General features: G+C 33.9%; 3 protein-coding genes across 3 annotated transcripts; 2 read left to right on the forward strand and 1 right to left on the reverse strand.

Moving 5' to 3' along the window:
• Positions 1–4,433: 4,433 nt before the first annotated feature.
• Positions 4,434–5,253, forward strand: LOC112500724. The gene has a single exon (XM_025104291.1). It carries the CDS (start codon positions 4,460–4,462, stop codon positions 5,186–5,188), a length of 729 nt encoding a protein of 242 aa, XP_024960059.1. The 5' UTR covers positions 4,434–4,459; the 3' UTR covers positions 5,189–5,253.
• A 2,868-nt stretch (positions 5,254–8,121) lies between these two features.
• Positions 8,122–10,397, reverse strand: LOC112523148. Its single transcript, XM_025132627.1, has 2 exons — positions 9,999–10,397; positions 8,122–8,670 (listed from the first exon to the last, which is right to left on the reverse strand). Exons 1-2 carry the CDS (start codon positions 10,151–10,153, stop codon positions 8,463–8,465), a joined length of 363 nt encoding a protein of 120 aa, XP_024988395.1. The 5' UTR covers positions 10,154–10,397; the 3' UTR covers positions 8,122–8,462.
• A 5,206-nt stretch (positions 10,398–15,603) lies between these two features.
• Positions 15,604–19,354, forward strand: LOC112523228 (cinnamoyl-CoA reductase 2-like). Its single transcript, XM_025132753.1, has 6 exons — positions 15,604–15,741; positions 16,625–16,797; positions 17,268–17,453; positions 17,552–17,714; positions 18,122–18,323; positions 18,883–19,354. The coding sequence occupies exons 1-6, from the start codon at positions 15,636–15,638 to the stop codon at positions 19,046–19,048; spliced, it is 996 nt and encodes a 331-aa protein (XP_024988521.1). The 5' UTR covers positions 15,604–15,635; the 3' UTR covers positions 19,049–19,354.
• Positions 19,355–25,643: the final 6,289 nt, after the last annotated feature.

Below are 25,643 nucleotides of genomic sequence, written 5' to 3' on the forward strand. Positions count from 1 at the left end.
ATAGACTTTTTTAAACAAACAAGATTCACCTCTTAGCGATTCAGAGACGGTCTCCTAACAGAACTATTAAGAGGTAAACAAACAGCTTTTCAAATACAGTAATAAGTATATAATAATATTTTGACGCTTAAAATGTTTTAGTGAGTTTTATTTGATATATATGACCTTAGTCAAATAAAAACTAATAGATGATTAGATCAACGTTTTTTTTATTAACCTGGATATCTAACCGCTATGCGAGCCGACTAATCCCAGGACGACCACCTGCTTTGCAGATAGCCCCGAGTCACCGCATTTGAACCTTCGTAGCCACAAGGGGATTTTTATTCCTCCTCGGATTTGAACCTAGGGTACTTTTGACCTTTGAAGCCAAGTTCAAACCAATCAGGCACCACTCTTGTGGTTTAGATCAACGTTTTAATACCACCGGTAAATAAAAACAACACCAGACATTAATGAAGTGTTACTTTTAAAGTTTAAACCACAAGATACCAACACAATTAAAATCTTAGCTAATAAGGAAGACGACAAGTCCTACCCTGTAAGAGTCAAGACAATGACCAAGAGTCTTATCCGATAAAGAGGGCGATGACTCTTACCCAGTCAGTGTTTAGTAGGTAAATTGTTACATACGCTACTGTTTGGATGCACCAAATCATACCCGGTAAAATAAGCTATAATGTTGAACTTTTACCTTAATGTATGAGTAAACGTTTGAACGATAGAAGACATCGTCTCTGAGTCGTTCTATCAAACACGTTCAAGTGTCATCTAATTCACAATCCGAAGAAGAATCTGAATGAAAGTGATCTAAAAGAGTGCGAAGATCGAACCCTATAGCCAAATGGAAACTTGAGAAAGAATTCTCTTTTGGATGACGTACAACGGAACTTGTGCGATTCATCATCGTCGCCATCGATAGATAGATGTACACCTACTGCTTCAGCATCAGAATAAGCTGGTATCATGGGTGACAACCTAGAAAAAGGAGGAGTGCTTGTTCAATAAGCTATGCCTGCAAACCTACAGACAGAAATGAAATCTCATTCAGCATTAAGAAAGATCCAACATGAAACTCAATCAGCCAAAAGTGAACACAGACACACAGTTATGTACCATTTTGCAGGTTTATGGAGAGGCATATATTATCATAATCAGTAAGGGACTCGTTGGTAATTACTGAATGGTTTGGTGCAGAATGATCAAGTGGTCAGAATGATTAAGAGACTCTCACGATATAGTACAAAATGAAATATAATTGTTTGCTAATTGTGTACAGTGAAATTAGGGCTTTTAATGGCTAAGGGAGATACAAGATATAAAATCATTCAGAGGGTTTAGCACCATTAAAAGGCATACTTTTTTATTTTGCCAAACAAGATTCACTTCTTAACAATTCAAATGTTGCCTCTTAATGGAACTATTAAGAGGTAAACAAAATCTCCTTTGACAACCATTTTCACTATTTAGGAATAAAAGGATTAAAGAAACACATGAAGCAAATTCAGGGTATGCGCGGAAGATATAGGGGTAGTTTCGTAACTTTTACAAATGGTTCGTTTCCATTTTTTGACGATAATTTAAAATCACATGTGATTTTATACATTAACGACATTTTTCTTGTTTTCTTAAATAACTAGCGTTTTTGTTTGAACCCCCCTCTCTCTCTCGCTCTCTCTCTCTCTCTCTCTCTCTATATATATATATATATATATATATATATTTGTAGATTTTCAATTCTACTTCTATATTTTGACGAATATATATATGAAGAAACCGTTGAAGACGCTTTTACTCAACCTAGAGATGCACAAAACCGGTCATTTGTTTAGTCTTCAAATGCTTGGACCTAACAACACCAAAAAATACGGAATCTGGGCCCAACTTTCCTGGACCGATCGCTTAACGAGGGCACAAACTTGTATCTTAAAAGTCCGTTGTTGCTTCTGCAGAAAGCAAGGCCTTCAAAATTCGATTCGTGAGCGGTTACGATAGTCCTATATGGTCCAAATTTGGACCTTTGGCTATCTCATGCATCTATTTTGCGACCTTTGACGTTAGCTTAGATACATGATGCATGAATATTCGAAATTGCATGCATCTGGTTACGTTTGTAAAAAAAACTAGTACACCCTCAGAACACCTGGCCATAAACCATGCATCCCCCCTAATTATAATGTTATGGTCTCCATTTGCCTCAAATAATTCTCACATGCACGCATGCACACACCTTATCCTCTGCTGCAAACAACTATCCATTTATTATTATCGCTGTCCCCCTTGACGAATCTTTTCACAAATCTTTTTTCAAATTAAACCATCTCTCTCTCTCTCTTTTTTATATATATATATATATATATATATATATATGGGAGCGTTCAAATAAAAATCATCCACATTTGTAAAAATCGTACAAACCATTTTCATACGTCGATTTCATTATTTAATCTTATGAAATTATTTCATATAATACTTTTTTTGATGAATTTGTTTCATATATGGTTATGAAATTGTTTCATATAATACTTTTTTTGATGAATTTGTTTCATATATGGTTATGAAATTGTTTCATATAATATTTAATGAAATTTTAATGAAACTGTTTCATGTATTTCTCTAAAATTAAAATAATGAAGATGATAATATCCATGATTAACACCCTTCACAATAAAAATGGTTAATCAACCTCTCATAATTACAAAAAAATGAAAAATTATGATCGGTTGAATGAGGTTTTCACGTTTTTACAAATGGTGTGGTTTTTATTTGAACGCTCACCTATATATATATAGGGTTGGGTTCACGTGAGACCAAGGGTTTTTCGTGAGACCCGTAAGACCAATTTATGTTCATTGATCAACTTTATAAGCTAATGATCTAATGATCTAAAGTTGCACGGTAGCAATTTTGTGATTATTGAAAAGTCTCGTGGCAATTTTGTGATTATGAACAATCAAATGTTGATCTAATCCAAGAGTTGAGAATTGATCTTACGGGTCTCACGAAAAACTCTTGGTCTCACATAATCCCAAGTCTATAATATATATATATATATATATATATATATATATATATATACAGTGGAATGTAATGCATCTTATATGTACTTGAATATCACACTGTGGTAATCACCGGAGGACAGAAGACGGGGACGGAGAGAGAAGAGAGCAGAGAAAATACCTAAAATGTCTTTGCATTAAAATTTTAATTAAAAATTACTAAAATTATAAATTTCATAATTTATTTATTGATTTGTGGTTGAGATTGGATCTCATGGTTACCATAAACTAGTCAGTTCTCCCTTGAATGAGCCCATATATATATATATATATATAGGAGCGTTCAAATAAAAACCACTCAATTTGTACAAACCGTGAAAACCTCATTCAACCAATCATAATTTTTCATTTTGTTCATTGTAATTATGAGAGGTTGATTAACCATTTTTATTGTGGAGGGTGTTAATCATGGATATTATCATCTTCATTATTTTAATTTTAGAGAAATACATGAAACAGTTTCATTAAAATTTCATTAAATATTATATGAAACAATTTCATAACCATATATGAAACAAATTCATCAAAAAAAATATTATATGAAACAATTTCACAAGATTAAACAATTTCATGAAAAAATTTCATAAGATTAAAAATGAAATCGACGTATGAGTACGGTTTGTACAAATGAGGGTGGTTTTCATTTGATCGCTCATATATATATATATATATATATATATATAAAGAGAGAGAGAGAGAGAGAGAGAGAGAGAGAAACGGCTTAAAATTGATGAGAAATTTGAAAACTGTTCTCAACATGATATATGATATTTATCTGGAATGTGTATGGGTTATTCATCGTGAATATTGTAACATATTTATCATAAATGTAAGCTTCATAATGAATAAGACGTCGATATCTATCATCAATGTATGATTCATGATTATTGATACTTTCATATATACCCATCATGATTATGTTATTCATGGTGAATATTCATTTCGAAAAATAACACGTGACACATTGCAGCTAGTTTCCGAGTTCTTAATCAATTTTTGGTTCCCAGTGAACTTTTCCCACACCTTCCCCTCTCTCTCTCTATACATATTACATATATATATATATATATATATATATATATATAACTAATTATCTACCATATTCATTTACAACATAAGTTTTTGTATATATTTCGTGGAAGTTTCGAGGAGACAAACTTGCTGAGAATCTATCTGTTGCCAATTTGTCATCAACGTACAGATCAAAAAGTACACCTTCGTACCCTATTTCCTTCCATATCTGAGATCGAATCCAAAATCATACACTTTTCTATGAATCATGAACTTAATCCAACTCCTATATATACATATGAAAACAGGGATTCATTCAGCAGCTACCATCATATCAAATCAAAGCTTACAGATAAACTCAAGATTTCAATCTCAAACTCTCATCAACTATGGCGATCTTGAATTTCTATTCTCTAAGAGACTTGCATGATTCCGCAAACGATCTGCTTCGTTCACCGACCCTTAAACGAGCTCTCTCCGACCACCACCAAGACCAGACCTGTGTCCAAAAGGTCTCCGAATCGTCTTTGAAGATGTTGGATTCTTGTGGGAGAACCAAAGACATACTCTTTCTCGTCAAGGCTCACATCCAAGAGTTACAGTCCACGTTCCATCGAATCACTCTCGGTGAAACCGCTTCCGCTGAGAAGAAGTTTTCGGCTTACCATCTTCACAGAAAGGATTTGAAGAAACAAATGTTAAAGCGTCTAAAATCACTAAAACTGACCAAGAACACAACCGTGAGCCACGGCTACGATGCGTTGGCAGACGATAACCTAATGGTTGTAGCCAATGTGTTGGGTGAGGTTAGAGAAACCATCATTTCACTTCTGGAGTCGCTCATGTTACTTATGTCCATGCCAAGCCCCAACCCTAACCCTAACCCTAAAATCAGGAAATCGATGAACTGTAACGGGCTTGTTGCGGCTAAGGCGAAGCTTATGCGGGTGAATAGCTTGAGCCCGTGGGAGAAGTGTGACGTGCATGGTTTACGACGAGCGATTGAGAGATTGGAGGCTGTCGAGAGTGCTGTGGAAGATTTGGAGGTGGAATTGGAGTGTATCTTCAAGAGGTTGATAAGAACTAGGGTTTTGTTACTCAACATACTCTCCAATTAGAGAGGTGTATGTGTATACTCATATAGTATGTAATCTTTGAGTCCAAAAGTTTGAGACTCTTTCATAATAACTTAAATGTATGATAACTAAGCATTTATCAACTTATTATAAGTCAGAAGTGTTCAACTTCTTCAAAAACTTTTTATTACTGGTATAAGTTGTTTATCCAAACACTCAAAAGTGCTTATTACCGGTGTCACAACGGAATAAGTCAACAAGTTGTTTTTATAAGCAATCCCGAACACCCCCTAAATCTTACTTTTGATCATGTACCCGATAAATTATTAGGGTTGTGTCAGCAAGTGATTGAATTAAATGGCAAAAATTTCATCTATTCAGATCCTATAGAGTATAGAAGGCATGATTAGGGGTGTTTGGGATTTTGCTTATTTGAAACAACTTATGCTTTTGTATAAAAGCACTTATCAACTTCTTATAAGTCAGAAGGGTTTAACTTCTTCAAAAACTCCTTATTACCGGTTTGGCACCGGTATAAGTTGTTTATCCAAATACTCAAAAATGGTTATTAATGTGAAGTCATTTTTTTCCTTTAACATGTCAGGAAGTTATGGATTTAATTGAAAAGGACCTCCCCTAGTGCATGCTTACGCTCGATGTTTATGCATCTAACTCATGTTTTGTCTAGTTGTATTCTTATTTAGCATTTAATACGTCGTTTAGCTTTTTCATGTACTTTTTATTAATCTTTTACGATCACGATTGGAATTTGAGAAGAGTTCTTACGTTTTTGGTATGTTTTTGTGTAGATTCCGCATGACGTTGAAGGTGGTTCATGCGTTTGATGATTTGTTTGGATCGAAAGAAGACGTGAAGGGAAAAGAGTAAAAGCGGAATTGGGAAAACACAAAACCTCAGTAAAGCTTGTTGGAACTGATTCGTTTGGTTCTTAACGTATTGTTAGTTCCTAACGGTATGTTTTTGGTTCTTAACTGTTGTTAGTTCCTTGGGTCTTATCTAATTTCTGGATATAACCCTCGTTTTTGGCTCTCGAATCTAAGGATTCATATATTCAAAACCAACAGTAATATAATCTAATTTCTGCGCCCATGAAATTAGATTGTTCCTTCTTGGATTATCCCATATTCAGATTTCGTGCAACTCAAGGCTTATAGGGTCGAAATATCTGATTCGGAAAGTGACATACACGATCCAAACAAGAATACAAGCAATTGTGATTTCAGAAAACCACCCCGTTGTTCATCTACCAACACTAATTTCTAGATTGTTTGCATTAGATTCAATCTTTTGATTCATTTCCAGCATGCAATTTACTGCAGTTTTTATTCAGAACTCCATTCAGTTTTATGCACATAGTTCTTGCATCCGATAAGAATGTGTTAATGGTGGAATATCCCATCTGTCCAGATCGTTATTCTGGTCGTTACTAACAATTATGACCACTGTGCTTATTAAGAGTTAGATGTCTTACGTGTCGCGATTTCTTGAGATTAGTCTGAACTAGGGGTGTAAACGATACGAGATAACTCGCGAGCTACTCGAGATCGACTCGGTTAAAGCTCGGTCAACACTCGACTCGAATAGGCTCGACTCGAACTCGAGCTCGACTCGACTATTAACGAGTCGAGTCAGGCTATCCAATACTTGACTCGAAAAGCTCGTGAGATACTCGATTATTTTATATATAATTAGTTTTAAAATATAATCAGTTTTTATGATAAAATTTTTAAAATATAAATAATAAAAATGTCTTATATTTTTAGATACTTAAACAAAATTATGCATTTTTTAATTATAAAAATTAATCAATTATTTTTTATTAAAATCACAATAAAAAAAAAGACAAAGAAAAACTATAAAAAAAAGTTAGTGAAATTGTCTCATATTGAAAGAGAGATAGTAAAGGAAGAAAAAAAAGATGTTATAAAAAGAAAGGGGGTTGAATGAAATTTCTAACTTTGTCTTTTTGATGATAAAGTTGAAGTTGATCCCTTTGATTTTATAAAAACTAATAAAACACCTTCAAGTTCTAAAATTTATAAGCAGAAAGACCCTAAAATTTCATAAATTTCAATGAGTGAGCTCGGTTCGAACTTGATTCGAGTTTGAGTTCAAGCTTGATTCGAGTTTGAGTTCAAGCTTGATTCGAGTTTGAATTCAAGCTTGATTTGAGTTTGATTCAAGCTCGAGTTTGAGCTTGATTTGAGCTTACTTCGAGCTTGATTCGAGTTCGAATTCGAGTCAATCTTTGAATTTTACTACTCGTGAGTTTTCGAGTCAAGTTCGAGCTTGAAATTTGGGTTTTGAATTCGAGTCGAGTATAGTGATACTCGAGCTCAACTCGCATCATTTACACCCCTAGTCTGAACATGGTATAGAACACCCTTTAGAAAATAATTTTCTACGGTTGTTTTTTTTTTTTTCCATATCTGCTACTTTGCTTTGATGTTATGTTTATTTAGGTAGTAATGTGGTTTTAGGACGATAATCAAATGAAAAACATAAAAAAATTACAAACATGTAAGAACTGATATAAAAATATTTTTTTACATGATTTTTTTCATCAAAGGCTTTGATTTTAGCTATTCACTACCAATCGAAGACTTTTGCCTACGAACTTCTAATCCGTCACTAAAGAACCAATTTATTACAAAACCGTCACAAAAGTTGGTGGTTAATTTAAATCAGTAACAGATTATCCATGTATTCTTATAGGTCCTTGCCATGTTCATGTGGTAAGTGCTTACCAGGTAAGTGTTTGGTAAACGTCCCCTAAGACACTTAAACGATATTTTTGCCGTTGACACAAAAAACCCTCGATCGGCCCTAGTTTCCGGCAAAAGAGAATACCCCTGCAAAACTCTGTTTTAAATTTCATATTTGATCCTCTTTTGGCAAACGAATAACGCAAATAGGTCGATTTGAATTATATTCCAAGAACTGGGGATGCAAACTTCCAGCATAAAAATGGGATTAATTAAATTTCAACTCCTGAAGGCATATAATTTACAAGTGCACATAGCCTACAACATCCAAGCTTTACCTGTAAACATCACAAACTTCAAATCTCAAACTAAAGATGGGTATGGTCCTAAATTATCTGGTTTGGTCAAACCGGTCCCAATCTGACAGACCGCAGACTGATTAAGAACCGGTGGTTCGAACTGGTTTGAACCATACTCAATGAAGACATTGTTGAATGCCGGAATTCAACTGCAATTGTAAACCGGGAAGAACAAGACCCGGATATGGACCATAAATGGTGAAGAATTGTTGACAAAGGTGGAAACTTTTTCTACATTGATAAAGGAAGAAGCATTCTCCGCTTGTTTTTCCGGTTCAATTTTGCTTGCTTGGTTACCTTCAAACATAACAGCAGTAACAATGTGATGATAGCTAAGGTTAAAGTGAGCCTCCAGTGTGTTAAATATAATGAAACGGCCGAGGAAACGATAAAAGCTAGGATCAGAAGTTCCCATAATACAAACATCATCATATCCATCCTGCATCGAGGTAAAAGAAAGATGGCGTGAGTTAGACACAGCACGGAGGATGAGGGAATACCAATCACCAATCTTAAGAAAACTGTAGAAAATAGGAGTTGTTTCTTTAAAGCAATTATGTGACGGATCGCACTAGAAATATTCTTAGGAATGCCTTCATTTTTGTTCATTTTCATGTGATATTTCGGTTGAGATTTTTGCTCGTTGTAAACGTACTAGGTTTCAGTACTACGCCTTCGATTGCTATGTTCCTAAAGCATGTTTTGAGGATGCATTTCATGATCGGTGTGCCCGTTCTAAAGTTGAAACCGTTTCTTGTTGTTTCAAATGATTACGCCTGGGGTCCCGTCCCCTTTATCCAAAGAAGAAAGATGGCACACACATCATGGCAGGTGAGGGAATAGTAATCGCTGTTTCTACGAAAAAATGTAGAAGAAGCTCAAAAAAGAGGTTTGGTCTCTTTTTGAATGGCCATTCTTACTGATTTCAAATTCAAGTTGTCACAATGCTTTTGTGCACTCTTCTACTTTCCACTTTTTCTAGTGTTTATTCCTCGCAAGCTTTTCTGTAACTAAAGCTTCTAATCATGGATAATGTACAAGAAGATACTTAAAAATCTGTTACTAAAGCTTCTATTATCTCCTTGCTTATGTTTTTAGACATCCCAAACTCCATAACTTGAGATAAAATCCGATATCTGCTTAAAAGGCTGTCATATGATATCAAAATCAAACCTATGTCTAAATATCTAACAAGATGTGTAGGTGCTAGAGAAGCCAAAATCATTAGTCATGAGCAAAATCGGTCAATTTGGATGACAGATTTGATTAAATAGCCGAATCCTATTTCAGGTATCGCCCCCATTGGATGGTACAACCCAAGTTGTATCAAGTAACGTGTCTATCACAAACTACAACCGTAGTTCCATAAAGAATCATACGGCATATGCCAGAAAAGCACAACTACCTAATCCTAATAGATCACACCAACAACTTAACAAGAATATGTCATGAAAAAACGAAATTATACCAATAAAATGATACCAAAACCATATCTACATTTATTGGGAAAAGATATACGAGACAATTTTGTTAGTCAATTATCACCACAATTTTTCTATTTATAGCTTCTTAATTTAGTTGCCAATTTTGTTACAACTTTCCAACTCATAAAGGAATCAATGAATTGACCTAACACACACAATTATATATAAAAATTGCAGGAAGATACCAAATTTCTAACTATAAATTCAAACCCTAAGAACACGAAAACAATCATTTCAAAATTAAGATGCCCAACCATATGAATTAGACGAACGGAAATGATACCTGGAATAAGAAGAAGAAAGATTAGCATTGGAGGAGAAGTAGGAGACGGAGGCCCAATTATATTTCGAACGAACTTGATGATCCCGTAGCTGGTCCACCAGATCCGATCGTTTAATTTTGTTCTGTTTATGCATAGTGGTCGAATTCAATGACATTTTTACGCTTCCGCCTTTCTCCCTTTCTTCTCTAAATAAATATTGAATCGATGCAAACGAAGAAACTCGAATCGATATTTGTCACTCTGCGTTATGACGGAGACGACGATGATGATGCGGAATCCCTGACGCCGGAGATCATCCGTAGGTCACCGGCGGCGAAGACACCAACCACCTGCGGATGATATCGACGGCCGCAGGAGAGGGAACGAGTGTTCAACGTTCCTTTCTCTCTCCGATCTTTGAATTTTTTGTCAACAGCTTCGTATCCTATTTATACCCTAAAATATTTACAAAATACCTCCTTTAACTATCATTTAATTTCATATTGGGTTTATTTGTAAGAAAATTAAACTTGCCGTCAATTTTTTATTGGGCCATCAAAAATTTAAAATTATTTTTTATTTAAAATTATATTTTTATTTTTATGTGAAGCCAAAAATATGACATTTTAAAGATTACATTGAAAATAACTAGGGGTGTTAAAAAAAACTGTTGGACCACTTAAATCGGCCGAACCAAGTTAAACCGGACTGTTTTTGACGGTTTGAATGGTCTGGCGGTTTGGTTTGGTTTGGAAAATGGTAAAACCGGACGATCCGGTCCGGTCTGTGGTTTGAAACATTTTTTGGACGGTTTGGACCAAACCAACCGCCAAATATAATGTATATATATATATATATATATATATATATTATTTAATTATTTATTTTAAAATTAGCAAGCCCGATTTTTAACTTATATGGGCTATGGTTCAAATATATTCTTAAGTCCAACATAAAGCCTAACATCTAACATAATCAAAATGGATATTTAATCTAAAATTATAAATTATATGTGTTTTTTTAAGTTTAGCATTTAAAGTCCATTAAAGGCCCAAACCGTCTAAACCGATCAGACCATACCGTCTTTTCGTGGTCTGATTTGACCGGTCTGGACACTTGATGTCAAACCGCTTGGTTTGAAAATTTTACAAACCACCATTATGGTTTGGTTTATGGTCTAAGAGGTTAAACCGCCCAAACTGGACCGCGAACACCCCTAACAATTACAACCAATTTTTATCTATTTTTTTTTTTGATTTGGTCAAAAAGTTTGAAATTCATCAAATTAATTAGGGGGAAATTAGGTGTTATATTTTTTATTTAATTTTTAAAAATTAAATACTTACAAAAACCTAAGAATTAGCATCTTATATGGTATTTAGGTTTGTGATTAAAATATAAAAATTATAATTTGGGTAAAAAGTTGATTAATGGCAATCTTGACTGGTTCTATACATAATCTGTATTTAAAAATACCAGTGTGATAGGATATTTTCTTGAGTCACATAGCGACTGGGGCTGGCAGAGGACCTGGGATTGAAGTCAGGATCTGTTTTGTAATTGGATAAAGTCATCTCGTTCGTTTACTAAGGCCTTGTTTGTTTTTCCAATTTTACCTCTTAATGGTCACTTATCACTTATTCGTTCAGACACTTTTAAACTCAGACCATTTGTTTTTTTTTTTCTTATATGCAGACCCTCTTAACTCTTAAAATCATCTGGGAAAAAAAAGTGGTAGCCTCACCCTTAATTCCTCTTATTCCCATTCACCCACATCCAAATTCATACGCCTCCAGTTTTCTCAAAGACATCTCCATCCTCTAAATCTATCTTGACCCACAAGATGAAAACCAGTCGATCTCTGAATCAATCTCGACCCATATCAAGATGAAAAACAGTCGATCTCTGAATCGATCTCGACCCAAATCAAGATGAAAACCAATCGACCTCCAGGTATATCAATCTCCCTCCAGTTTTTGTTTTGATTTTCTGGATCTCCCCTCTAGTTTCCGTGTTGATTTTGTCCCTGTGGTTCGACCATTCTGATTCATATTTTAGACTTCAAACTTAAAAACAAACAGTCTAACTGATTCAGATTTCAGCACCACCTCTTAAAAATCAAAAGTGAAATCAGATTTTAAACTTCAGCACCTCTAAAAATATAAACGCCACCTAACTGAACTACATGTCTGAAATTCTTACCCATGCTCAAGGTCCTCCAACACATATTTCTGGAATCAATGATTGGTTGAATCATCTATCCTTTGACGAGCTTTCTCTATCTGGGGTTCGTTCTGTTCGTACACATTTGATCCTCCTTTCTCAAGCATTGATTCCCTATAACGTATAGGCTTAGCTCTATCTCTCAATTATCGAAAGCAATATAAAAATTATAACATAAATACTTGAATTAAACAGTTTAAATAACAAATCAAAGCATGTTTTCTAAAAGTAGGTTCATTCATCAACATCTTCTTCTTACTTTTTAATTTCATACATAACTAATATCATATCTATTTTTATTAACCTGGATATCCAACCAGCTATACGAGCGGACTAATCACAGGACCATCTGCTTTGCAGGTAGCCCGGAGTCATCGTATTTGAATCTCCATGACCATAAGTGGATTTTTATTTCTTCTTGGATTTAAACTTGGAAACTCCAGACATTTTTAATATTTAGAGCTCAAACTTAAATCAATCAGTCACCATCTTTATGATTTACATAACTAATATTATAAATGCAATTACAAATTAAAGTATAAAAAATATTGTCTATTTTTTATTAAGATCAAAATTATATAAAAATACAACCAATTTTGGTTTTATTTTCAAAGTGCGGTCCTAGTCAAACCAAAATTTTAGAGGTAGGCTCGGAATAAGGTCAGAATGATTAAAAGGCTCTCATGATATAGTAGAAAATAAAATATAATTATTTGATAATTGTTTATAAAGAGACCCATGATACAAAATTATTCAAAAAATTTTAGAATCATTTACTGGAAGACTATTTTTTTGTCAAACAAAATTCATCTCTTAATATTTTAAAGACTGCATTTTAGTGAAACTATTAAGAGATAAACAAACAATTATCGCCTAAAAACAGTGTTAGATTTTTTTTCCTTATTGAAAACCGGGTTCAAAGACCCGGCCCAAGCCCAAAAAGCTCGGACCTTCTACACTCCCCTTTCTGTCGACAACCCCTCCCGGCTAATTCTTCAGTCGCCGGAACAAGTATGGTTCTCCGGTAGAGAGGATCAAATATCCAAAAAGTTGAAATTGATCACTTAAAAGTTCATGATTCTTTGTCTGAGAATCCGAATCGTCTCGGTAATAAGCATAAAGGGTTTACTTCAAGCTCATTGCACTCAAATTTCTCTTTGTGTCAAGGACTAAGTTTTTGATTTGAATAATCTTATATGATTCTGCAGTTTGGCTTGAATTTTGCATAATGCGGTCTGATATGGCTGATTCCTTTGTGGACGATAATGCTTGGTGTAATTGTTATTGTAATTTGCCCTATTAATTTTGTACAGGTTCACCTTCGACTGTTCTATCCATTGAAGCTACATTTCAGGTTCTCCATCCTTTATGGCTTTTTATGTCCTTTTCTCTCTGTACACCTCCAATGGCATTTCGCTCAACAATTTTATGAGGCATCTGTAATTTTGACGAACCAGTTGAGACAACGAAAGCACCTTTGTACCAACTACAAACAGACAACTAACACACCGTCACTTCATCAGGGCCGGCCATTGATACTATAATTAGTAACTCCAATGACAGCTATCAGCTCAAATCTCCTATATTCTTTTAGAAGAACCTTTCTCATAACCTAGAATCGTAGTGTAAGAATTAGCAGCAAGCACTAAACATCAAGGGTACGGTTATTTGCACAATACTGACCTCTGAGTTACATTATTAAGGGAGAATCACAAAATGTGGAACTCGATTGATCGTAAGAATGTGGCCTTTAACATGTGCAGAACTAGTTACACAGCTCCTCTCTTCACAACTAGTACAATTAGTTATGTAACATCTTAATAAGTTCAGCATCAACACATAGCTTAACATCTTTCTTCAGTAATCATCCTTCTGGACTTCAGATGTATCTATAAACATCCTTCCTCGGCACAGCCACAACATTCTTACCGGGTACATCCATGTACAATGTTCTTTATTGTTATTTCATAAGGCTACGCCAGGCACGGTAGAGATCATATCTTTGTCATTTTGAAAAGCTTTGCCCACAAAATCATATTTTCCAGGTTGCAATGCAGGGGGACCTTGCACTGACACCACATAGACATCGAAACTAGTTGTCATTGACTATAGTCCCTGGGGCTTTTTACAACTATCTAATTAAGACATTTATCCAAAAAAAAACTATCCAATTAAGAATCTTTCTTTCATTATCATGTGTGTTAGGTAACTTTGGTAACAATGAATGTATATGAAATACACTAAGGGGGCGTTTGGTTTGATGGAATGGTTTTGAGGGATTTGGATTTTGTGGAAGGATTTGAAATTGGAGGGATTTGGATTTGGATTTGGAAGGATTTGGAATCTTTGGTGTGTTTGGTCTGTAGGATTTGGAATGGAATTGAATTCCATTATTTATAATAGAATTATAAAAAAAATTATAAACAATTTTAAAAATAATTAGATTACTCTTTTATTAATTGATTATTACAAAACAAATGTTTTAACATATTGAGTAACCAGCCATGGAGGAATTTCAATTCAAAATTATAATCTCAAGAAGAAAATGTTACAAATGATGTTGGTTCGGGACTATTACTGTTTGGCACTGAGACTCTTATTCCCAAGTGTACATGTTTAGCATGTTTCTACATTATTGCTATTATGTACCATTGTACCCACCTAGTTTGTTCTAGATGGCACTTCTCAAGGGATGTTCTTCTGGCTGATAGATTAAACATTTAATATCACTGCTCAAAACGATTGGTTCTATGAAGTGTTTGAGGAACTCTATTTATAATAGTTCTGTGGAGGCGATGGTGAAGGCGGGAAAGGATGGAAATCTTCCCTATGCTAGTGATCTTGCTTTAAGCATGTTCGATTTATGGCACATCCTTCCTCTCCCTTGACACCATAATTGGCGTTAGCACCTCGCCCCCTCATCCAGAAAACTAAACCAAACACACTCAGTATGTCCCAATCAAAAGTAAAGCCTAGGATATGGGATGTATGCACACCTAGGGACAAATTTGGAGATCCAGATGAGTGTAGAAAAAGAGAAAGGGAAAGTGAATAAATATTCAAAAGTTCTAGAAACTTTATCTCAACAAGTATATGAGGGATCTCTTGAAGCAAGTGATTATGTGTTAGTTGTTTGTTTGTAGTTGACTTCTAAAGAAACAAGGCAGAATGGTGCTTTCGTTATCTCAATTGATTGGTCAAAAGTGTTGGGTCATTTTTTTTTTTCTTTTTTCATTTAGACATGTGAACATATTCCATTCACTGAACTTTAATATTGTATGTATGTCCTCCCCCCCCCTCTTCTTTGATAGCGACAAGCAATAAGACAAAATACCATTCAATATTTGTGTGGTTTGTATGTATATGTATGTGGAGTCCTTAAACAAATCCAGCTTTATGTATTGGTTGAAAATCGAAAACTGGGACAAAAAAAGATGAAGAGGGTGTGTGTAACAGGAGCAGGAGGTTATATTGCTTCATGGGTTGTGAAGCTTTTGCTTTCCAAAGGTTACATGGTCCATGGAACTGTTAGGGACCCATGTATGTTCTTTCTCCCCAAGTAAACTTCAATTTATGTTGGTTTTTGTTCATATTTTTGCTCTAGAGTCTAGTAAAACTTCTTAATTTTCATATAATAATCTGCTTCTAGTAAACTTTTGCTTAGAAAAACTTGGGAACCCAATCCAAGAGGCTGAAGCCTTTCTGTTGACTGCTTATTGACTTCACCTTGGTAAACTTGGTTCTTAATTCAGAATCTCACTATTTGACTTAGTTTTGTTCTTACCCTTGCTTTCTGTAGCTTAAGATTGTTTTTTACCAACTTCTTTTTATTCTTAATCTCACTGTAATGAATGTTTTAACTTTTTTTATTGATGATCTGTTTGTGCTTGTTCTTGTTCTTTTTCATAACCTTGAAACTTTGACTTAGTTTTAATTCATAATCTTATCATTTGATATGTTTCTTCCTTCAATTTTGGCTAAATTTCTGTTAATGATCCACCTCAGTTTAACCTTTAAAAAACTGTTATGCCCCAATATTCTCCAAGTGAGGTATGAGTGGTAGAGGTCATTCTTGAAGGTTCTGGAGGTAGTAGGGGGAGGGTTATTTTGGGCATGAGATTCTGTTTAGCTTATGTGAAGGAGTCCAAATAAGAAAGGGGAAGGCCTGGGGGGGAATCTGATTTCTTTGTTATTTTGTGGGCTAAAGGCTGGGAGAGCGTCTGGGCCTCTCGAAAGCCAGTTCACTGTATTTTACATTCTGTCTTTTGCTGTTCAATTCAATCATCCGACTAGAGGAGTATCTTTGAGAAATTCTAGCCAATTTGTATCACAAACCTTGACGATTATTTGGTAGCTGGATGGTCTCCTTGTTTCTGTGTACATGTTTTTTTTTTTCTAAAGTGGGAAAGTAATTGATCTCAAGGTGATGAGAAAAAGAATGGTCATCTGAAGAAGTTGGAGGATGCTGAAGAGAGGTTGCAACTCTTTAAGGCAGACTTGTTAGACTATGAAGATCTGTGTGCTGCCTTTGCTGGCTGCAATGGGGTTCTTCATATTGCCTCTCCTGTTCCTGGTAGACATGTACCTAATCCCCAGGTAACCCCTTTTCTTTTACGCTAGCACACATTTCGCTAAGCAACTTTAAAGACTACTTTTGAAATTAGTTGACTTCTGAAGTTAATGAAGCACATACGTACTAAACCAAACCAAAACAAACTGACCCATTAAATCCCACTAGAAAGTAGGGGGGGGGGGGTTAGATGTACGTAGAACTGACCTCTACCCCAAAAGTGGAGAGAGGCTGTTTCCATTAAGACCCCCCCGGCTTGTACAAATGTGTGAGCAAAGAGGTAGAAGGAGTAAAGTGCTAGCATATTGTGAACAAAGCACGGAAATAATTAAGTAAAGGAAAGTGTATTGAAAACATACAAAAAGGTAGAAAATGATGAATGTTATTTCTAATGTGTTGCATAAGAATGACCACAAGATATCAATGAGGTACACAAGATGATTGGTGTTTTAACTAATCTTTCTGGTTTTGGCAATGAACCAATAAAACTTCACAGGTAGAACTGCTAGATCCTGCTATATTAGGAACACAAAACGTATTAAATGCATGTTTGAAGACTAAAGTGGAGAAGGTCGTGGTCGTGTCTTCAGGATCTGCGGTCTTACTGAATCCAGAGTGGCCCGCAAACCAGGAAATGGATGAAAGCTGCTGGACAGATATAGAATATGCCAAATCAATCGAAGTATATATATCTCACCACTATATACCCTATACGAATTTTTCCATATCAACACCATAGATTTTACATTGTAAGAAGGCAATTTCCAATGTGGATTTCAGCAATGGTATGCTGTATCCAAGACAATAGCCGAGATTGAAGCTCTGGAATATGCAAAACGAGATGACCTCACTGTCATTACAGTTTGTCCAGCCCTAGTCATTGGACCGATGTTGCAGTCCACAATCAATTCTACTAGCTTACTTCTTTTGAGCTACATGAAAGGTTAGCAATGAACTAACTCTCAACTTCAAAATATACACAAATTTTGTAGCAATTACCTTTGTTTTTGTTTTGTATTGCTTAATGTAAGGTTCAAGTGAACTACAAGGACAAGAACTATGAAATATATACTCTGTCCGTCCCAAAATAAATGTCCACAATGGAAACGGCACACCGTTTTATAGATGTGCAATTACTACACTTTTTAATTAACTAAATGACAAGCCGGCCCTTCACAATAGAGGGAGTGATGAATTTCTCCATCTCGTACTTAAGGGTAGAATTGGAAAGTAGACACTTGTTTTCAGACAAATTAAAATAGAAATGTGGACACTTATTTATGGACGGATGGAGTGCATTTTTGGATGGAAAGGAATGATGTATACTTGTCATTTGCCATCTGTTTTAAGAGGAAGGTAGAACTGAAGCGATCAGAACAGACAACAGTGAGCGTCCACTTGTGGATGTTCGTGACTTATCTGAGGCAATTTTACTGGTGTTCGAAAATCCTGAATCCAAGGGGAGATATATATGCTCTGCATGCTCGTATAGGACAAGGGAATTTGTAGCAAAAATGAAGAGCATGTTTCCTGGCTACAATTATCCCCAAATGTAAGTTAAGCTAATAACTTATTCATGTTGATTTCGAGGGATTTTTTTCGGTTTTTTAGTGGATTTTCCCCTGTATTTTCTAATATCTTGGAGCACCCCTCAAAGTTTAGCGATTGCACCTTTCACACTATAAAAAAAATTCTACTTGTAAAAATCGGTTGAGCGGGTGCATAGGAGCAGCTCGGGCCTTTACAGGTCCACCCCTGGTTGCTAGCGTTGGTTCTTTCCTTGTCAGTCACAAATTTGCAGAAACCAGGGGTTTTCATGGAAATACCCCCTCTACCTTTTGGGGTTTAGAAAAAGTCTGCGTACATCTCACTCCTTGACCCTATTTTGGAGGTGGAATCTATTGGGTTTGTTTGGATTGGTTTGGTTACTCATGTTAAATACCCACTCTACCCTCTGGGATATACAACAGCTCTATTTAGTGTGCTTTTTTTTTCTATATGTCGCAAGATATCAACTCTCCATGTTGACATACATCGAGCTTTATATTGTATTCGAGGTTCTAAGTCGTGTTTAATACTTGTAATAATAAATTTAATCCGTGTAATGACAGATTTACCGAGAAAAGCGGTCGTGCGCTACTGAACTCAAAGAAATTGTTGGATTTGGGATGGAATTATAGGCCATTGGAAGAGAGTATAGTTGACACTGTCAAGAATTTTGAAGAAGCTGGTTTATTGGAGAAAGGGAAGCCATTTCCATCGACACTCAGGTTCTAAGTTATCTTCTTTTTAAATCAAACTCCAGTAGTTATCCCCTTTCTTCAAATCAAAATCCTTCCCTCCATAAGGCGGTTGCGAAGTCCTAGGGGCAACGCCCCTAGCGGGGTCCAAGAGGCAGCTGAGCTTCTGAGCTGCCTTCTAACTCCGAGCTTCTGAGCTGCCTCTGATCCGTTTAATCCTTATCCATAAGTGGTTGTTTCCGATGTGCAGTTATATGCTAACTGTCCATAACCCCATTGATTTCTCATATAAATGTGTAAATTGTTGAATCCGGGTGTATATATATATAACTCGATTGATTTATCCAGTCTTATATGATCAAGGAACCATCGACTTCTAAGAGATTTCCTGGTTTCGTTTGGTTTGCTTCTTTTTTTGGTAATGGTGTCCCAGGCTATGCATGGACTAATCCCGACAAATTATGACTACAAGAAATCAGCCCTGATAAACTCAGTGGCCACAATTGTTTTGTATGCCTGAAATCGAACCTTGGGCAAATGGGATATTTCACAACATCCTCTAGGACCTCAACCACTATGCCACAACCCTTGTGGTTAAATGATATTTGACCAGAATATAACATGTTTCTTCTGTAATCATTGTTTTGGACTTGACGTATATCTATAAACATCCTTCCCGGGCGCAACCACGTACAAGTATTTTGGTTGTTATTTGATAAGGCTACGCCTTTGCGGTAGAGGTGTCATATTAAAAGACTTCGTCTGCACAAAATCAAATTTTCTTGGCTGCAATGTACGGGTACCATAAATAGACACCAATGAGACCTCCAAACAGAGGCCTTTGAGGCTCCTCTTCATAGTTCAACAGTTCGAGTCTCCTTAATGCCATTGGGATTTTTCTGGTTGTTGTCTTCAGTGTCTCATGGGATTACCTGAGGTGTGTTAGAAGCTAGTCTCGACACTCACAGTTACCAAAAAACTAGTGTCTAGTTGTCAATGACTATTGTCATCTTTCTTTCATCATCATGTGGGTTCGACTTCAAAGACCACTACAACACATGTTATTTAGTGTTCTCTCGGGTTTCTTCAAAGTTATTACGGTGGTAACTTTTAACATCAGAGAACATAGCTTTTAGCACCAGAGACACAGGTCTTGTAAAGGTTATTGGGTTATTTGAGTCTCTTTTGGCTTGATCTATATCTTGCAGATCAGGTCTTTCATTGCAGACAAATTATCTAATAGTTATTGAGTTAATATTTTATAAAGGTCATGCTTTTGATTGAAAATCCATTAGAGGTCATTTAACTCAATGATTTGCTACTCTCGGAACATAATTTTGTCAATCCTCTTCTGTCTGCCATGATCAGTACTGTATGGACGTCCGTATTACGACCATTCAGTTGTATGTATATTGTACTTGTAGTTTTGTTATAGGTATATTTTTGCTCATTGTGTAAAAGCTCCAAAAACCGTTCAGCCCACTAATTGACATGTCCTTTAAAAAATATGCCTAAGCCGCTGATCATTTGAGAAATACGCAGTTATAATGAATCTCTGCAAACATTTGAAAATATTTGGACAAAACCCGACTAACCAAATATTCGGATAAAAAGTTGATAACAGACAAATCCAACGTGTCTCATATGGAACCCGCTTTCAAGGACATTAATATGAACGGGTATTTTTTGGTTCGCTTGAGTCAATCGTAATGTGCCAGGTTCAAAACCTAAAAAAGTATCTGATTCTTGTATGGCTAACTAGGGGTGTTAATCCAAACCATCAAACCGCACAAATTGTCCACACCGCATCGTAAAGCGCGGTTTAGAACTTCAGCGGTGCGGTTTTGCTATTTGCATTTTACCAAACCGTATTTTGCGGTGCGGTTTGTGGTTTTTAATTATCAAAGTACGGTTCAAACGGAACCACACATTGTATATATAATTTATATTATATATAATAATTAGGTTAATTTATGTAGTATTTTTAGTTTTCTCAGACTACTTTTTATTATTTTGTAATATTTCTAGTTTTCTTAGACTATTTTCAATTATGTAATATGAATTTGGGAATTATATTTAATTTAAACTTTTAATTTGTTTGGACCACGGTCATGTTATCATTGATTTTATAATAAAATTTTATTCTTGTATTTGTAGGTGTAAAGTGCCTTGGGTACAAACCATATAAACTGCATCACATTTAGTGGTGCAATTATTTATATATATATATATATATATATATATAGAGAGAGAGAGAGAGAGAGAGAGAGAGACATGTTCAAATGAAAACCATGTAATTTTTAGAAACCGTGTAAACTAATTTCGACCAATAGAAAAATTCATTTTTTTAATTAAATTTAATCATTAAGGGTATATATGTCATTTGCTTTGTTTCCTATTAAATATGGAAGTCATAAATAAATATTAATTAAGATAACATAATAAAGAAAATTTTATAAAGGAAAAATTGCACCAAAATGAAACCAACTTTCATCTAATTCCTATTTTGGGGAACCAACTTTCACTTGATTCCTATTTTGGGGAACCAACTTTCAAAATCGTCATTTTGGGGACCCAACTTGCACCTGATTCCTATTTTGGGGAACCAACTTTCAAAATCGTCATTTTGGGGACCCAACTTGCACCTGATTCCTATTTTGGGGAACCAACTTTCAAAATCGTCATTTTGGGGAACCAACTTGCACYTGATTCCTATTTTGGGGAACCAACTTTCAAAATCGTCATTTTGGGGACCCAACTTGCACCTGATTCCTATTTTGGGGAACCAACTTGCAAATTAATTATAGAAAAGTAACTAAAATTCATTTTTTTCCAAAAATTAATGCAATAAAATATATTTTTCATTTCAAATCTCGTTTTTTTAATTCAGATATCAAATTGAACATTTTAAAAAAAATCCAAATTATCACAATAAAAATTATTTTTTACTAATGCAAAAAAAATCAATTTAATAGAAAAAAATTTAATTGATGCAATTGGTCAGATATAAAAATCTTGAATGTAATATTTAATATTTATTTTTTATTGCATCAATTAATTTTTTATTATTAAATTGATTTTTTTTTTGCATTAGTAAAAAACAATTTTTATTGTGATAAGTTGGATTTTTTTTTTGCAAATGTTCAATTTGATATCTGAATTAGAAAAAAACGAGATTTGAAATGAAAAATAGATTTTATTGCATTAATTTTTGGAAAAAAAATGAATTTTTGTTATTTTTCTATAATTATTTTGCAAGTTGGTTCCCCAAAATAGGAATCAGGTGCAAGTTGGTTCCCCAAAATAGGAATCAGGTGCAAGTTGGTTCCCCAAAATGACGATTTTGAAAGTTGGTTCCCTAAAATAAGAATCATGTACAAGTTGGTTCCACAAAATAGGAATAAGGTGCAAGTTAGTTCCCCAAAATGACGATTTTGAAAGTTGTTTCCCCAAAATAGGAATTAGATGAAAGTTGGTTCCATTTTGGTGTAATTTTCCCTTTTATAAATGATAACATTTAAATATTTAATTAAATTATAATATTAGAAATTGAATTTTGGTATATTGTGTCTAAGTTTATTATTGCTATTATTCTTGAAATCGTAATTTATTAGGCTAAGAAATCCATGAAATCAGTAATAGAAAGAAAAAAATATTCATGAAACCGGTTTCATGCATGTTAAAATGGGTGCATGGAGTAAGTAAAAATGATTATGAAATGAGTGCATGAAGAAATCGGTGCATGATGAAATGGTGCATAATGACATGGATGCATGATGATATGGGTTCATCAAGAAAGTGAAACCGTTTCAGATTGTTAGGAAAAGTGTACGTAATCAGCCGAAAGTGAAGCAATTTCATTATCAATTTTATTTCATAATTGATGAAATTGTTTCATTTTGTTAAGAACATGTTGTGTAATAAACAAATAATAAAACAGAACATTAAAATCGAGATGCGTGAATACTCTTCTAATATGTATATATATATATATATATATATATATATATATATATATATATAATAAATTTATAAATGTGTAAAATTCAAACTAAATGCAAGTGCATGTGGAGCCTACTCCACTTGCCAATTCCCTGAAGAGGAAAGGAGTAAGGAGGGTGTCAATTGTCTCATTTCCCATGATTATTGGATGGGGATGCATTCCAAGAGGGTGTGCCATTTGTCATTTTCATCACATTTTTAAATCTCATATTTTAAAATTAAAAAATAAAAATAAAAATAAAAATAAATCTTGAAAAGAATTCTTAACGTAGGATTTTCCGTATGTTTTAATTTTTATAACGGATATGGTATCGTCTAATAACACCTTCAATTAGAGTACCGTTTCCCCTCTCTCTACTTATATTTTTAGAACGGATTCGGTCCGTCCATCTACTTTCATTTCTACAACATATTTGGTCTTTCCCTCTGCTTCAATTTCTATAACGGATTTGGTCCTTCATTTTAATCAATAAAAATCTCGTGGGACAATGATATATGACATATGTCATGTTTTAAAATTAAGAAAAACATAAATTAATCTTAACCGTCGATTTAATACGATGAATATCAGATACGGTTTATTTTTATAGGATGTTGATATTGTCATTCTATTTTAAATAAAACATGTTTTATATATTACAAATCAATCGTAATCATCTGCTTAGTTTGATGAATATTTGGTTCCAGAAATATATCGATTGTTTCCTAATCTAAGCGGCCGTTTACTAAACCCTTACCTGATAAGTGTTTATCGGGTAAATTTTCTTATTTGATGAACATAACAAGGGTTAAAAAATATTATCCGGTAAAAGTAATGATAAAGATGGAGAGTCTTACTCGGTAAGTGAGGGTACTGACTCTTACCCGGGTAAGTGCTTACCTGGTAAATTGTTGCATACGATATCATTTTAATGTACTACCATCTTACCCTTGTTTATTTTAATGTACTACAATCTTACCTGGTAAAATAAATTATAGTGTTGACTTCTAAAGGTAAGTGCTTACTGAGTATGCATTTAGGTAAACGGCACCTAAGTGTTGATCATAACTGATTGTTTTTAAGCTAAGCATTGACAATGATTTGTAGGAATTAAAATGTTTGTAGTTAAAATCAGTGTTATATATATATATATATATATATGTATATATATATATATATGTATATATATATATATATACACATTAGTTGGGTATTCTTGCGACATAGGTGTAAAGTTTAATTATAACCCAGAGTATGAGAAATTCATGCAATACCTTATAATTAGAGAAAGAAGACTCTGAAATCTATCACTACGATAAAATTAGGTTTATAGGATGTCATCAATTTTTAAATGTCTTAATAGACAGTTCTATAAAACTTAATTTATAGGAATAAAAAATAAAATGACTTGTTTAAACGTGTTGTAATAAGTTTGTAAAACGTTTTTGATCTTCTTAACAAGTTTTTAGAACATTTTTAGTATAAAACGTCACATTAGCAATTTTATAGGTCACTTTTTATAAATAGTCCTATAAACCCATCTTTTTATAGAAGATTTGTTTTTATAGGACACTTTTTTTCAAATAGTATCCTATAAAATTGTTAATGTCATACTTTGTGTTAAAAGTGTCTAAAAAAACTTGTGAAGACGCCTAAAAACGTCCTATAAAAACTTATTAAAACGCCTTAGATAGGTACCTTTATTTTTTGGTCCTATAAATTACGTCTTATAAAGCGGTTTTTATGACAATTAAATTTTTTTGGCATCCTATAAACCCGATCTCATTGTAGTGTATGGAGTAATATATATATATAGGGTTGGGTTCACATGAGACCAAGGGTTTTTTGTAAGACCCGTTAGACCAATTTATGTTCATTGATCAACTTTATAAGCTTATGATCTAATGGTCTAAAGTTGCACGGTGACAATTTTGTGATTATTGAGAAGTCTCATAGCAATTTTGTGATTATGAATGTTCAGATTGTAGATCTAATCCAATGGTTGAGAATTGGTCTTACGGGTCTCACGAAAAACTCTTGGTCTCACATGATCCCAAGTCTATGCATATATATATACTAGAAGCGTACTCGCGCAATGCAGCGAGATACATCCTGATTTTAATATTTCATTTTATTATTTATCTCAGTCGATGTTATAATATGACTTTATGTGATTTTAAGAAAGCGATGATGTTTTTATTTTTGAATAAAATATATGTTTGAAGATATCATAAAAATTTGACAAAAATATATCGATATTAGTATCAAATTAACTATTTGAAAATCCTCATTTTTTTGTGTAATTTAATTTATGTACAATAACGAAATAATTTATATTTGGTTTAATAATATAATTTTTTTATAAAGATAATGACTCTGTTAGAATTCAATGATTATCCTAATTATATTTTTGAATAAAATATAAATTTAAAAATATCATAAAAATTTGAAAAAAAATATCGATATCAGTATTAAATTAATCTTTTTAAAAGTTCTTGTGTTTGTTGTAATTTCTTTAATTAAATTCTGTTAGTTATCAATAATTATCATAATTATATTTTATATTTTTTATATTTAAAATAAGAGAAACTTATATAAATAATTTCATTTATAACATTTAATAATTAATTTATTATAATTAACATCAAAC

Source organism: Cynara cardunculus, assembly GCF_001531365.2.
Source record: "Cynara cardunculus var. scolymus isolate 2C chromosome LG 1, CcrdV1, whole genome shotgun sequence".
NCBI classification, from domain to species: domain Eukaryota; kingdom Viridiplantae; phylum Streptophyta; class Magnoliopsida; order Asterales; family Asteraceae; genus Cynara; species Cynara cardunculus.